This window comes from Dermacentor albipictus, chromosome 2 (genome assembly GCF_038994185.2).
Source record: "Dermacentor albipictus isolate Rhodes 1998 colony chromosome 2, USDA_Dalb.pri_finalv2, whole genome shotgun sequence".
Taxonomy (NCBI): domain Eukaryota; kingdom Metazoa; phylum Arthropoda; class Arachnida; order Ixodida; family Ixodidae; genus Dermacentor; species Dermacentor albipictus.
In genome coordinates, this window is record NC_091822.1 from 51763133 (window position 1) to 51777611 (window position 14479).

Genomic DNA, 14479 nt, shown 5'->3' on the forward strand with positions numbered 1-14479 from the left:
CCACACCGTAGATAACGAAGTAACTTACGCTGAGCTTCACGCTTCTCGCTGGTGCATTATTTTTCGTTTGCGGAATAAACCTAGCAGTCACTTCCGATCAGTGCGAGTTCAACACTTCCCTCACGTCGTAGACGTGCCCCACTTCAAATAGATGACTTCCTTTCTCTAAATTCTTTTCACTAAAATAGCTATGAAGATCTTGTAATTCCCGAAACCCAGTTAAAATTAATATCGGCACGCTGTTTCGCGCCATCGCTACCGTTTGACAGGACGCCAAACACGCAGCGCGGGCTGCCGACGCCGTGAGTTATCCTACCACATTCGCGCAACTATTTGTCAGATGGCGCTAGGGGTCGGAAAGACAGGGCGCCACCTAGCACTTGCAACGTGCCCATTGTCGCCGCGAAGGTGTCTTGCGCGGCGCACTTTTCGTCTCATACTGAGCTTTCCTCCTCGCGCTCTCTTCGCTTTCATCCTTCGTTGTGTTCGTTCACTCGGTTACGAGGGAAAACAGCGACGCTCACCGCAGGAACGGATGCCAAAGATCTGTGCTGTAAAGCAAAACTGAAATGGAAGTCATCGCTGGTGTATTTCAGCGCAATCCCTTACGAGCGTTGAGAGCCTAAGTCGGCCACAAGAGATTACTGGCGGATCCACTATTTACCTTTTATTATATTCTACTAACGCATTTCCTCATGCGGTGTACTGGATATTTAACCTAGAGTATTACTGTTAAATGATGCGTGACTATGCAGCGGAGGCACACTCACAAGCTGCCGCCGACATGTGCTTCAGTGTTGCTCCATTTGTCACTTATTGGCTTAGAAATATGTCTCTCGTCTGGCAGGCTCTCATCATTAATTAAGGGCCGGCTTTTATCTTTAATTATGATGCGGAACGCATCTGTGCGATAAGTTTTCACCGCCCGACTAGTAATAATTCATGGTAAGAAATGCAGCCAATATGCTCCAGTGACATCTTAAGCATCAAACTGCAGCTGCTAAATAGTTTTCCAAACGAGAAAGCTTGCACGGTCAATTGCATCTTGTCTGACGGCTTGCATATTGTTCTTTTTTTAAAGGAGCCGTGCTTAGGAAACGACCGGATCAGCTGCTGAAGTACCTTAGAAACTTCGGCGAGGACTCGGGCTTCCTTCCGGGTGGAGACGCGGTGACTTTCGTGGACAACCATGACAACCAGAGGGGCCACGGAGCTGGTGGCGCGGACATCCTGACGTTTTTCGAGCCCCGCCTGTACAAGATGGCCAACGTTTTCCTACTTGCGTGGCCATACGGACTGCCTCGCGTTATGAGCAGCTACCGCTGGCCCCGGGATTTCCAGGATGGCGTGGACCGAAACGCCTGGTTTGGACCGCCGTCGGATGCCGCGTGGGACATCCAACGCGTCACTCGGCACAGCGACAACACGTGCGGAGGCGGATGGATATGCGAGCACAGGTAAGCCAGCTCCGCCGTAAGTAAACGTGCACCACACTTCCGCCTCCTTGCGGCATAAGAGCAGGATTGCGTCATTCAGGAATTTGTCATATAAGTGTTTTTGCTCTCCCTATTCCAGAAAAGTCAGACCTTACGGAGGTGCCACAAGGGCCCTATAACGTAAAACTATTCCAATCTTTTCTCATTCCAATCACGTTACCATTGACATAAGCCTCAGGCTGTAACCCGCATCATTGTTCGAATTGCCCAATCAAAGGTTATCCTCATTGACGAGGTCACTTTTCTTTGCTTTCAATGTAAACAGCATTGCCTACGGTGACCGGTTTTAAGGCGACAGCGTTAAGTAGACCGCGTCGCAGGAAACCCGGCCTCAGACCAGGGGGGGACACTCCGTATACACCCCATTGGCCGTTTTCGAGCAGACGCTCTTTCGACGCTAGCGCCAAGGTCCCCTTCAGTTACGGCCCTAACCAATGGGCGACGCATTAAGCAAAATGGCGGCGCACATGATTGTTAACGTTGTCATGGCAACAGCAGCCGCGCGGCACCTCCTCTCCCAAACATTTTTCTTTCATTTTTGTTTTTATTATGCCAACCCGCTTCACCCCCTTTCCCCCTTGCCGCGCGCGCCGCTCACTTTTTTTTCTTTTTACCCGCAAGCGGCGCGTTTTTTCTTTTTTATAGCGCGCCTGTTACCGTGCGCCACGCGCCAGCTCGCAAGCAATGCGCGCGCTACGCCGCGCATTGGCATTGCTTGCGAGCTGGCGCGTGGCGCGCCGTGGGCTATGCGTTGGCACGCACGCAGTCTTGCCCATACTTATATTATACCAGCATGTGCCGGGACATAAAAAAAATTCCACTTCCAACACAATTGATGTTTAGTCTCGCTTTATTGACTTCGTTTCCGAAAAGAGATTTTTCTTACAACGTGGTGTTATACACGCTCAAAAAATGAGCAAAAGTGAGAGGTGCATGACATATACAAGAGTACTAAAGACAAAAGTTCACAGATGGTGAAATAACAAAAGAAAGCGCTAGAAAACACGAAGGCCCTTTCGTGTACACACATAAAAAAAAGATATTTATATAACGTCCTCAAGACCGAAATGTAGACGAGCTCCTGATATGTGCACTAAGATATTGCACAAAATTGGACGACGTGTATGACATAGTCATGGCAACTATATAAAGGGAAAACTCACTGGTAATGTCAAAAACAATGACACGCAAAATACCTGAAAAATAGAATAAAATGCTAACATTGTTTGACTGAGAACCATACCAAAAGAAAGCTTACTTATAAATCTGCACGAAAGTATATGAACTGCTTGACATGTTCATTACTGCTGAACAAATTGAAAAAAACATGGTAGAAAAAAATAACATTGTACTAAAAACTGAAACACACATTATCATATTATTTTGCACTTGGCCACAACTTGAGCAACGGTGGAAAGGGGAACAGAAGATAGTCGGCTTTTGCAGCAGCACATAGAAAACATTCGCAGAAAGGCTTATTCCTCAATCAAAGATCAGGTAAAACAAGCCAACACGACTTTTCTTTCTACCCGAATGTAATGCTTAGCAATAAAATTACGTCACTTAAAGCACTAAGTCGTACCTACTGGGCTCTCCCTTGTATAATAAACACGAACTGCAAAAATCTGCATGTAGGACACTAGCAATGCTCATGCTTTCCAGAGGAAAAAAAAAGCGTATCATGCCTACACATGAAGGTTGTTCGCGCGGTTTTCCCATCGGGGGTTACTGAGATAGTACACAAACACTAACAGTAATTTTTCAGCTGTTTGTTGGTTTGTAGAACGTGATCCACAGAAAAAGCACTGAGGGCGGTATGGAAAGCTGGGCAAGTTACTGAAGTTGCATAATGAGACTTGGCACAGAAAAACACAAGTCACAGACCAAGTGACAATGAGGAGGAACATCTATTTGTTAGCTTTCTCTACCGGGAAGAGGAAAGTGTAGCACAATCAAGGCGCAACGACGTCCGGAGCCTCATGGAGTACACAAATGGACAGGGCTGTGTTCGTGTACATGCGCCTTCTGATGTCCTTGCGTCTGAGCGCTCACCTGTTGTATTTGGGCACCCGGAACAACCTTGCAGGACTTGTTTTTGAGGTATTTGTGCACCACTGCACGATGCACGAGCGGTACGAGTCGTGAAACGGGTGAAACATCGCGGAGCACAAGCACACAGCTACCGAGGACCACAGAACTGACGAAACTAGCCATGTCGGTCAACGCACAGCAGCGCACGCATCTCGATGACAGTAGATAACAAAAATAAAGCGTTACGTAGCGGACTAAGCAGCAGCCGGGCCGGCGGGGATGGCACGGCGGCGCGGGCGCGTAGACAGTCGAAGGTGAGGGAGTTGAGAGGGTATTACGAGAGAGGGCGTAGGGAGAGGAGTTGAGCGGGGGGGAAGGGCTTGGCCACCTGAATCGGCGCGCGTGCGCGCGACGACCTACGAGGCCATGCAAGGGAAACGGATTTTTGCGTCGCCCATTACAGAGATGGCGCCAATTTCCTGTGCCACCGGAACCGGGGAGTGTCCCCCCCCCCCTGCTCAGACGTCGCATCGCCAGATTTTCTAACCATGTATTCCCAGGCCTTTGATATGATGCAAGAAATTGCCTGTAATAATTGAATTTCTCAAGCTTACATACGTAGAAAAATCGTAAACTAGGACTTGCACACAACCTACTGACATGATAGCTCTTGGATTGTAATTTGACTATATGAGAAAACATAATTATGTTACGCGAAAACTCAAAGAAACCCTTTCACACACACAAACTGGCCACGGCGTCCGCCATTTTGCCCGCGCCGGCACGACGGATGTCTTCGGGGCCACGAAGCCGCACGCCGGGTTCCTTACCTTTATTCCTACTGGTGCTCGCCTCCGCCGCATTGCGGCCCACGCGAGGGGCCGTGTTTCCACCACAAAGCTCGCCTTCGTGAATGGCGTTCGCGGCAAGTGTTTTCAGGTATATATTACGGTTACATACGCTCCAGTTGCCTGGAAGCGTGCTACCGCTTTCCATTCTTAAAGGCGAAGCTTAAGCTTCCTCCAATTTTTTTCGTTATCTAATTGGTTCACGAAAGGCAATAAGCATCCTCAAGTGTAGTGGGTTTCGGTGGGTCAGGGCCAGCCCAGTGAAAATAGATAACCGGCTGAGGAGGGCGGTGGCAGCGTCTGCGATCGAACTTTGTCCCCTTAGGTTGCGGTGGCTGGTCACCGATCGCGACAGCGTTCAATGGAACGTTAAAAATGCGGCTAAAACGGATCCTCATCAAAGAAGAGTTGACAGAGTGATACCGTTTACATACGGATAGGGCTCGACAACTCTCTATTGCTACCCAAAATTTATATTATACGGAAGTAAATGCAAGCACCCCGGGAACCATGGCAGCGAGCGCCAAACGATCGGCTGACAACCATGTTCTATCAGTTTCAGAACGGGGCAACCTCCGTCTGTTCAGAAAAAAATAAAGTGCAGTTTTGTCCGACATGACAACGCATCTTTATTGCGTACACAGTATTTTTTCCCTGGTGAGCTATCGCGATATTGTGACGTTGTGTGACAGACAGGTGAAGTGAGCGCAGCCTAAAAACTTTTGACCAATTGGAGAGGGCTAATGACGAAAAAAGCTTCCAATTATGAATATTTCTTTTGTTTGGTCAGATCATGCACAATCAGTGTGCACACATGATAACAGATGGGCAGTCCTCGCGGTTATCGTGACATCAAGTGACAGACAAGCAAAGTGGGGGTGGCCCGACAATTTTTCGACCTGTCGTGGAGGGCTAATTGCAGAATCGCAATAGAAACAGCTTGGCATAGCTTTACGTTATAGTCCCGCAGGTTACGCCTCGTGGCACATAAGTCAACATAATTTCCTTAGGTCTCAGAAGAGGTCAGCTGAAGTAACTCTCAGCAGAAAAATTGGTGATAATAGACGGCGTTGTTAAAACCGGAGAAGGCGTCGTTGTGCATGCTATGTGGCTACATATCAGCACATTTTAGAGTTTCTGAAGAATAAACAGTATATTGTTTGCTATTGGTGTTCCATCTTTGTATAGATTCTTAAGTCTGACCCTTTCTCTGTTTTTGCGCTCAAAATTAAGCACGTTGAAACAGCTGGCTCACTGTAGAATTCTCCTGGTTTTACAGATCGCATGAAAATCTCTTTGAGAAAGTACGATCCACCTTCTTCCTTTATTTTGTGTTTGAACAGAAGCCTACAACAATTTCTTAAATCACCCTAACGTGGCGCGCTTGCATGTTTAGCTGGACACTGCGCAGCGTGCAGAGGATTATTCGCTAGTTCCATGGCCTCGGAGATTCCAGCGCTAGGCTGTAGGGTGCCTCGATGATCGCGCACCTGATGTCCCGAATACTGCAAGTGTACACACACAGTACAGCTTCGTTCATTTTGTAGCTTACGCAAGAAAAGACTGGGGCAATATCGAAGCGCGAATTCCTGTAGGTCTTGTTCATAACTGATGCATCTGACGCACCTGAGAACGGCACATTTTACCATGTCACCAAGAACCCCGAGACCCATTTAGATACTGCGTTTACAGTTACTGAGCAGTGAACAGTGGTGTTCAATAAACGCCATTCTTCAGCACTTCTTCGGCAACACTCGTTCGGTCTGTGGCTGGCATTGGTACGTCACGCGAAGGTGCGCACGGCGTTGCAGATGCCTAGTTGAGTTCCTGAATCGTTTCAGCGGTGCTTATGCCCAGCGTAGTTGTAATTGTTCAAGGGGAATGATCGCATATAACCGCTGCACAGTGCCTGCTAGCTGAGACTGGCATGTAGCGATGTCACAATTGTGAACTACAATGTATACTGTTGCACGGGTGACCTTGTATCGCTACTGAGAACAAACTTAGGTAATATTTTCAGCTGCTTTTATACTTAATAAAGGAAACTTCCCATTTCACTGTCAAACGATGTGTTCGCAGTTGTCGATGTATGTAAGAACGTGAAACAGAAAGCAGTAGCCTAATCATTCTAATCAAAATTAATTTACCAAGTGGAGGGCAGGACGTTTTAATATGGAGCAATGGTGCGTTCTATTTTTGGGTGTTCTTTATTGTTTTGACAGTGTACAGCGGATTTTGTAACACTCTCGCTCCATCTGAACAGTTCGTGTATTACGCAAAAGCTTGACAGGACTAAGCACAGAACGTCACCTTGGCATCCTGCCAACCAAGTCGTGACACAGCACCGCGGTGTTTAGCTTTGTTGATGCTTCTTTGCAATTCTGTCTGTTATATTGCCAACAGAAACATGCACCGTGCTGTCGACATAGGCTCCCAGTATGTTTAACTTCACAGGACACTAGAAAACTATAACACGGAAGATTTACAACGGATGCGCACTCTCCTAGCGAAGTTACCAGTTTAGGGGCAGCTTTGCTTGAAATTTGTGAGCACAGGTCCGAAGCCTTACTTATTCTGCGCAAAGAAAAGAAAAAAGAAACATGAACAAATTAGTGCTTACCAAAACACGTTCCTTCGGCTCTTTCGCCACTTCATATGATCAAGGCATCATTTTGTTTGTGCACTAACTTTCAGACCTACATCATCTGTGACCGCCCTATACGGAACCGAAAATTTGCTTTGATGTTAATAAACGTTAGTAATATTGTAGTTTGCCGTCCCCTATTCAGCATCTCATTTATCCACGGTAACAATCACGAAACTGTCTGTTTGGAACAGTGACATCCAAATTTCAAGGGAGGTTCCAAATTTTGTGCAGTGGAAGTAAAATGTTCACTTGCCTTTATTTAAATCACCGACTTGAAAACGTTGCTCGTATATGACTGCTCCGTGTGAAGCCTTGGCCCCGGATAACAGTTTCGATAATTTGTTAAGCAAGTCTTACGACAGTAAATCATCTACAAAATGTACTTCGGCTAAATATTGACCACAGCGCGCCATTTCCCGCTTTCCACTCCCTCCATTTCAATATTGAATAAATTTCATCGAGGTTCCGTTCGCATTTCTTTCTGGGCATCCGCAAAAAACATCGGCGCTGATGGTAAAAGATTACAGTTATGAGGCACTTGTCGCTTTTATATCTAACTTATTGCAATGACAGTAATTAGTCCGCACACTTTAAACTTTGCCTACAGATTGCCTATAATGTGTTCCATATCTGTGGCAACCAGAAACAATATATACCTCGTTTCGTTAATCGAGCACATCGGAAAACCCAACGACGAAAGTCGTCCGATCGTATGAAATTAGGCGAAAAATGAGAGTTCAGTAAGTGTTTGTGATGATTTTTTTATTATGCCATAAACGTGAGAATTGTCACAAATTCCTTTAGCGCGACCCCTTTTTCTGAAAAATATAAAGATCGTGTTGCAGTTACATGGGGATATTAAGAAACCTAGATGATAGTGGCCGTACGACACTTTAAAACACTCCATTGGGAAGTTGCAATTTATCGGCATCCATGTAACCTACCATGCAATTTTGCTGCAGAATTGCACCGTTTTGTGCTAAATTTTATTTGTGGTATTTGTAGCTATGCCGGAGCAACACGCTAAATTCTTCGCCTCTGATAATTATCGAGAGCACTTGCATACGCTTTTATTTCTAAAGTACCATTTAAACCACTCACTGTTCAATTTGCCTGCACGTCACCCAAAATGACCCTTACTCTTACCAAGAAGCTACCTCGTTTATTTCACCGAGGACACCAGGTGAATGTGCTATAACGCATTAAAGAACAAAGAACACACGTGGTCGGTAATTGCTTTTCAAGCTCTTACTTCAGCTGCGAATGCGACAATTCCGCGACACATTGAGCGAACACGCCCCGCATTTTTGTACTGCTGAGTAACCTAGAGTCATAAAAAAAAACGTGGTCGAAAACGGCAGTGTTATAGTGTCGAGCACATATTAAAGCAATTGTTTTTCAAAAGCAGTAAATGATGCACATGCGTTTGAACTTGGCACAAATTTTCGATAGCGTTCCCTCTAAGTTCGTTGAACTTGACCTTGCAGCCATTTGTAGTTATACCAAGGCAGCTCGCTAATTCTGCGTTGCTCGTCAAACATAAGAATGTGGAGCACTGGCGTAGCTAGTTTATTGCAAACGCCGTAATTATCCCGCAACATTAAAATTTTACATGCACGCTACCCGGCATTCTCCCTTCGTTGCTTCCAATGCAAATGAGGAGGCTTTTATAGTTCAATCAAGACTAACTACATTCTTTGTTATCACGTGTCGAGCAACCGCGAAAACAAGGGATCAATAATTATTTGTAAGGCAATTCTTTTTATTACGAAACACAACCTTTTCGCTCCACAGTACACTCAAGATCGCCACTATACTTACTAAATTTGAAGTTGATATCTTCCCGTTGTATTATGATATTGAGAAACATTGCGGATAACGGCAGGTTGACATTATTGAACGCTTGAATAAATAAACGTCTAGAAAGGCTGTAAATAAACTACATAGATTAAACATTCCTCTTTCGTCACGCATAACATGCTTACTACTTTAACGATATATAACCACTGTGCCTTGAATAGAGAACCTAGGAGACGGGACAGAAGTGCTTACTTTTGACGGTACATAAATCTTCGGTGAAGACGAGTATTCAGTTATTGTTTTCAGAACACATTCAAACTTTTGGTAAGTGTTACTCATTGTGGGAGCCGTATTTCCTAAACATTCTAACCCTCTTCTGTGTCTCGTCCTCTCACTTTAGCGGACAAAGTTTTGAAGCCTTTCATATAACGCTTCAGAACGAGTCGAAATTGAGTACCTAATTTCAATAAAGCCCGAACTGAAACACAAAGTTTCGAACTGGCCTGCATATTGCTCCTATTGTTAGCCACATTTTGTAAAAATATAAACTTCGTGACTTATGTAGTTTTTTGAAGGTGACCGCGAAAACTGGCTTATAGCGTTTTCGAGCGTTTCTTTTTATAGGTGTACTCCAAGCAGCGCTGTAAAAAATCGTTCCGATGGGACTTCTAGTCATTTCAAAGCAGAAGTAAAATAAAGCTCTTCCTGTTCGAGATGCCTCGCTTTTGCAGAGAAACTTGCAAAAACCTATGTATGAAATTGTATTAGTGTACGCATATTGTTTTTTTTTCTATGAGCAGTACTTAAGGAGCGGTTGGTGGAAGATGTTTTTTTTTTCTGGAGAGTTCAGTAAGATATGCAGCAACAGCCTTGATGTATCATATTACCGGACACACAAGTTGTCGCATGAAACGGGCACAGTGTCTCTACTGCAGACGACGCAGTATCTTCGAGATGCTGCGCGCACATGCAATGTCTGTGTTTCCACTTTTCGCTCCAGATGGAGACAGATCTACAACCTTGTCGAGCTGCACAATGTGGCGGGGTTCTCGCCTGTCACCAACTGGTGGGACAACGGTTTCCATGCAATCGCATTCGGCCGTGGAAACGCGACGTTCGTCGTCATCAACAACGAGGATTTCCGGCTTCAGGCAATTCTTCAGACGTCTTTACCACCGGGAACATACTGCGACGTCATTTCTGGCGTGAAGACTTCAGTCGCTTGTACTGGAAGGTCATTCGTCGTCAAGCCTGATGGCAAAGTTGATGTTGCCGTGGACAACCTATGGGAGGATCCTGTCATCGCGCTACACATTGCGGTGAGGCTGTATACATGTACCTGTTCGCAGGTAGATGCAGCAAGCAAATATTGATTCATAACAGCTCTAGCTTAGCATTGCGGTAACTCCCTTAAAAACGAACTCACAGTTTTGACCGCGGAGAAAGCCAAGTTTCGCATGATATAGATACAGAGAAGCCCACATTGGGAATGCGACGTTTGAAATACGAGTGGAAGCGTGACAAAGTGAGCAACTAGGCATTTTAACGCGTTAGCATTAGAAGTGTCAAAGTGGAAAGAAAGTCGCTAGTCTGCGGCGTTTGAACAAATTACCGATATACATTTATGCAGGTATAACTATTTGTCTTTTCGTGCATGAAATTTTTATTAACAATTATAAATTCATTTTCGAGAGGCCAGTACTGTTTGGTTGGCCTTGACAACTCGGCGTAGCAGACGACGAGCGCGATGATTTGACGTCATGCATGCGAAATACAAAACTCTTATATTGCGCACTCATTGAGCATGCGCAAAACTTTTCCGTTACACCTTTAGACTGCGCGGATAGTACCGAATGCTACCAACTCCCGTGTTCACGCTCAAAAAAAAAATCTTCGTTAAGGTGTCTAAAAAACACAGCGTTAATGTGTATTGAGAACGACGTGTTCAAACATATTTCCCGCACACGCAGTCAGTTATACCAGCCTCAGATTCTTTAGGTTAGGGGTCGTGCCTAGCTTGGTAATAAGGACGTGCCTGCATGCTTCTGTTCTGCTGGTTTTCTGCCAGCGGGGGTGGTTCAAATACTTGGCGAGGGCTCGCGTTGAGTGACAGTTCAGTTTGCTCAGAAGCTTGTTGATGTTTGCCTTTACGGGGTATCGTGGTTCATGTTAACGATTGAATTGCTTGCGAACTTTGGCATCAGCGATTGTTTTGCCCAGCTCGCAGTTCACCCCACTGCATTCAGCCAGTTGTGCCTATCTATCGGTGGCCTTTCCCATTTGTGTCTCGTCTTCAGTTCGGTTAGGATGTCGTCCCCAATGCCTGAACAATTGTATTGGACTGTGTTCACTGACTGCATTGCTTTGTGTTGGATCAAGGAGATGGCGTTCTATCGACCACGTTTTGTCTGTGGCGAGAGTGCCTTGTAGGCTGTTTACCTGCTTCCAGATTTGCGGCTTGACATCAATCGCGCATGTCACTGCGGTTTATGTGATCTTCACTAGGCGAAGTTTTAACTTCCGGGTGATCCTTTCTCTTCTCTGTATCTTGATTAGGCTGAGTCTGGCCTCGCAGATATGTAGGAGGTATAAGTCTGTAGTCAGTGCGTCTGTGGTCAGGGTAATTTCTTCGGACTGTTTATCCAACTCCGCCAGCAAAACTTCCAGTAGCTGTTGCAGTGATTCGATATCTGTTACGCGACTGTCGTCTCTCTGTTTTCGAAAGGAATCCCACTTTGTTAGTCTCGTTTGCGTTTCTGCGCCATCGGCAGCTTGGTGGCTAGTATAGGATGGTGACTGCCCACAGTTTCCTCCGTGTTATGTCATTCTGCTTATCGTATTCCCTTTACGACGGCGAAGTTGGGGCCGGTATCTCTGGACACACTGTTTCCTATCCGCGTGGAGTGGTATGGGTTCGTGAGTAGCGTGAGACAATGTAGTTGCCTCATATTCTGTGGTGCTGCTGCCTTAGCCGTGGCCGTAGCTCCACACCTGTTGTGCTGTGTTAAAGGCGCCTACTATCACCAAACCGTTGTTTTTGGCAAAAGTTGTAGACTTGGTTACCAGGTAGTTGAAGTTTTTGTTCCTCAGCCTCGGAGGACAGTATACGATAAACATGAATACGCATTTCTGCTATCTTTTGGCGGATAGGATTTCGGTCATGTTATGCTCAGTGTCGCTGCCATCTTTGACCTCGTTTTTCTTAGGAAGTCGCTGTTAAGTGCTGCCACTGCGTTTTCTCGAGGTGATATGTGTTTGTTGTAGCATATGTGCGTCGGCTTAATGCCGGTTTCTTGGAGGCCGATGGTGCTAGGCGGCATGTGTCCTTTGCAAGTGTACTGCGGTAAATCTCCATATTTCTCTTGCAGCGGCGACAGTTGCGTTGCCATATCAGGATGAAGCTTTTGCCTTTTTTGCTTGTGCTATTCATGATGTCTTTTGTCAAGAGTGGATGAATAGGTTAAGCTGACGTGCTTTTACTTTTGTAATGGTTACTATTGGATACGACGCACAGGTCATGTGTTTTGAAGCGCTATCTTGAATTAGGGAAGGTGTCGTTAGGTTGTTATCATTTCGACATATGCGTCTGGGATGCAACGGTAAGGCCTCCGGTTGTTGCACTAGATGATCTGTGTTCAAAACCTCCTATATGACAAGCGCAAGCTTTTTACAGAGCAACAACCTTTGTCAACAAGCAGTTTTTGTACGAGTTCCTACGCTCTTACAGCGCTTCCTTCAAGCTAGCCTTCGATGCGCTGGGCGCGTGCGTCGCCTGGTATAACAACGATGGAGTGTGCCTAAAGCGCAGTCCAGCGACGGAACCTATTCTCAAAGGCCATGGTTTTGTGTTCTGCAAGTGCCAGAAACAATTTCACAGATTTAAACACGTCATAGAGGTTTGCAGACCACTACAACCACACCTTCCCCCATCATTCCCGGGCGCAGTCTAGCGCTTTGAAATGCTGGTACACGGCACCGCTTTTGAAATCGGTGAATCTCGGCCGCAGAAAGAACGCTCCCAGCGTTGCGAGTTGTGCAACACTACGGTACCCAATGCAAATGACAAACTCGTTCGCTTCAAAGATAAAGCACAGCCGCGCATCTGGCTGTCATGCCTCCAATGGTCAGAGAGGTGCAGCCAGGAAAACCTGCACAAAGGGGTCACAATTTGATTAGGCTAGAAAACTAAAGAATGCAGATCATTATGGTAGGCAAAAGTAAAAGCTCCTTTTACTTCGAATGTCACCTCGGGTGGTTGCTGAACAAGATTTTTTTACCCGAACGGCATTGATTGCTCTCGTAGTTCACGGTGAATGATTCACCTAGTATTCAGATTTTTTAGACTACGAGTGGTCTGTAAGTCCAGCATGTAAGTTTTTTTTTTTACAGTCCTGGATAAAGTCGATAGGTCATAGAAAATATTTCGCGCAGTATTCAGATTTTTGACGATGACATGTAATGAAAAGATATTAGGTCAACGGTAACCTAAATTCAATACTGTTGACATCGGTAAGTAAAAAAAAACCTCGTATTTTATAGATGGCCTTTACGGCTTTTTCAATGGAAATTCTCACAAAACATTTATGATGTCGGAAAAAAGTTAACAAAAAATAAATATCATGTCCATAGCGCGGCCGTTCTGTTCAGCAATTAAAGTTGCGAGCAGAATAATATTTGTAGCAGCTCAATACTTAGAATTTTTACAAGAAGGAGCCCCACGGGCACTTGAGACATTTCCAAACAATCTGATAATTCGATTGCTACTGCTCAGCGACTGCGATCAACAAAGCCGGACAAATGGGCAGACCTTGTGCACTTTCTACTAGCCCAATTTGGAACGGGGTGGACTAAAGCCGTCTTTGAATATGATTGACCTCTCTCTGAGTACTAAATTTTAAATACGCAGAGAGCGCTGTGAGAAAAAATTCACATAAGCGTACGGATGTTCCAAAGTACGAACGCTGATGTGCATAATCTTGCACATATTAATAAAAGTGAGCAAAACTTTACGCTACATTGCATTCTATTTATGTTAAAAACTTAGCGGTAGGAATTACTTAGTGCAAGTGTAAGCGTAAATAAAAAACCAAGTAGGTCTTCGTGTTGAGCAAATTATGTGAATCTTTGTTCCGGCTTAAGAGACGGCCAGGGCATTTTTTTGGTTGCACTCAATGTGGTTGTTAGCGGGTTTTCTTGTGATATTGTAATTTAGAATAGTGCTCACTAGTTTTTCTTTCTTTTTTGCAGGCAAAACTTGACAGCACAGCGTGAAAAGCCCGCGCTGCCTCATAGAGCTGGAAATATACGCAGAAATTATAAATAAAATTATCAGTTTGTTTATGCAGTAGTTGTATCAGTAATGATCCTCTGTGGGTATATAAGATCTGTGGGTATATAAGCAGGTGGTTCTCGAAAAATCAAACGAGTTGTTAGAAAGCCTCGTCCTTGTGTTTCCTCTATTCTTCGTCCCTATTTGTTGCGCACAATAAGTTTCAAGATGAATTTGTTCCAACTAGGCCGACTCGCAGTCTTGATCCTTTCTCGGCGTGAAAGAACACAATATTTTAAAATATTTAATTACAGCATTTTGGCGCCCATACGTGTGAAAACCAGTGTACGCCACATATGTGTTCGTCAACCAGACAGGAAGATGGAAA

At 45.1% G+C, this 14479-nt stretch overlaps 1 protein-coding gene across 1 annotated transcript in view; it reads left to right on the forward strand.

Moving 5' to 3' along the window:
- The window catches only part of LOC135904279 (pancreatic alpha-amylase-like), a 71016-nt gene extending 56850 nt beyond the window's left edge, over positions 1–14166 (forward strand). The window contains exons 5-7 of the mRNA XM_065434911.1: positions 1082–1457; positions 9823–10141; positions 14070–14166. Of these exons, the coding sequence (XP_065290983.1) occupies positions 1082–1457; positions 9823–10141; positions 14070–14093 (719 nt within the window). The 3' untranslated portion in view covers positions 14094–14166. The remainder of the gene's footprint in view (positions 1–1081; positions 1458–9822; positions 10142–14069) is intronic.
- Positions 14167–14479: the final 313 nt, after the last annotated feature.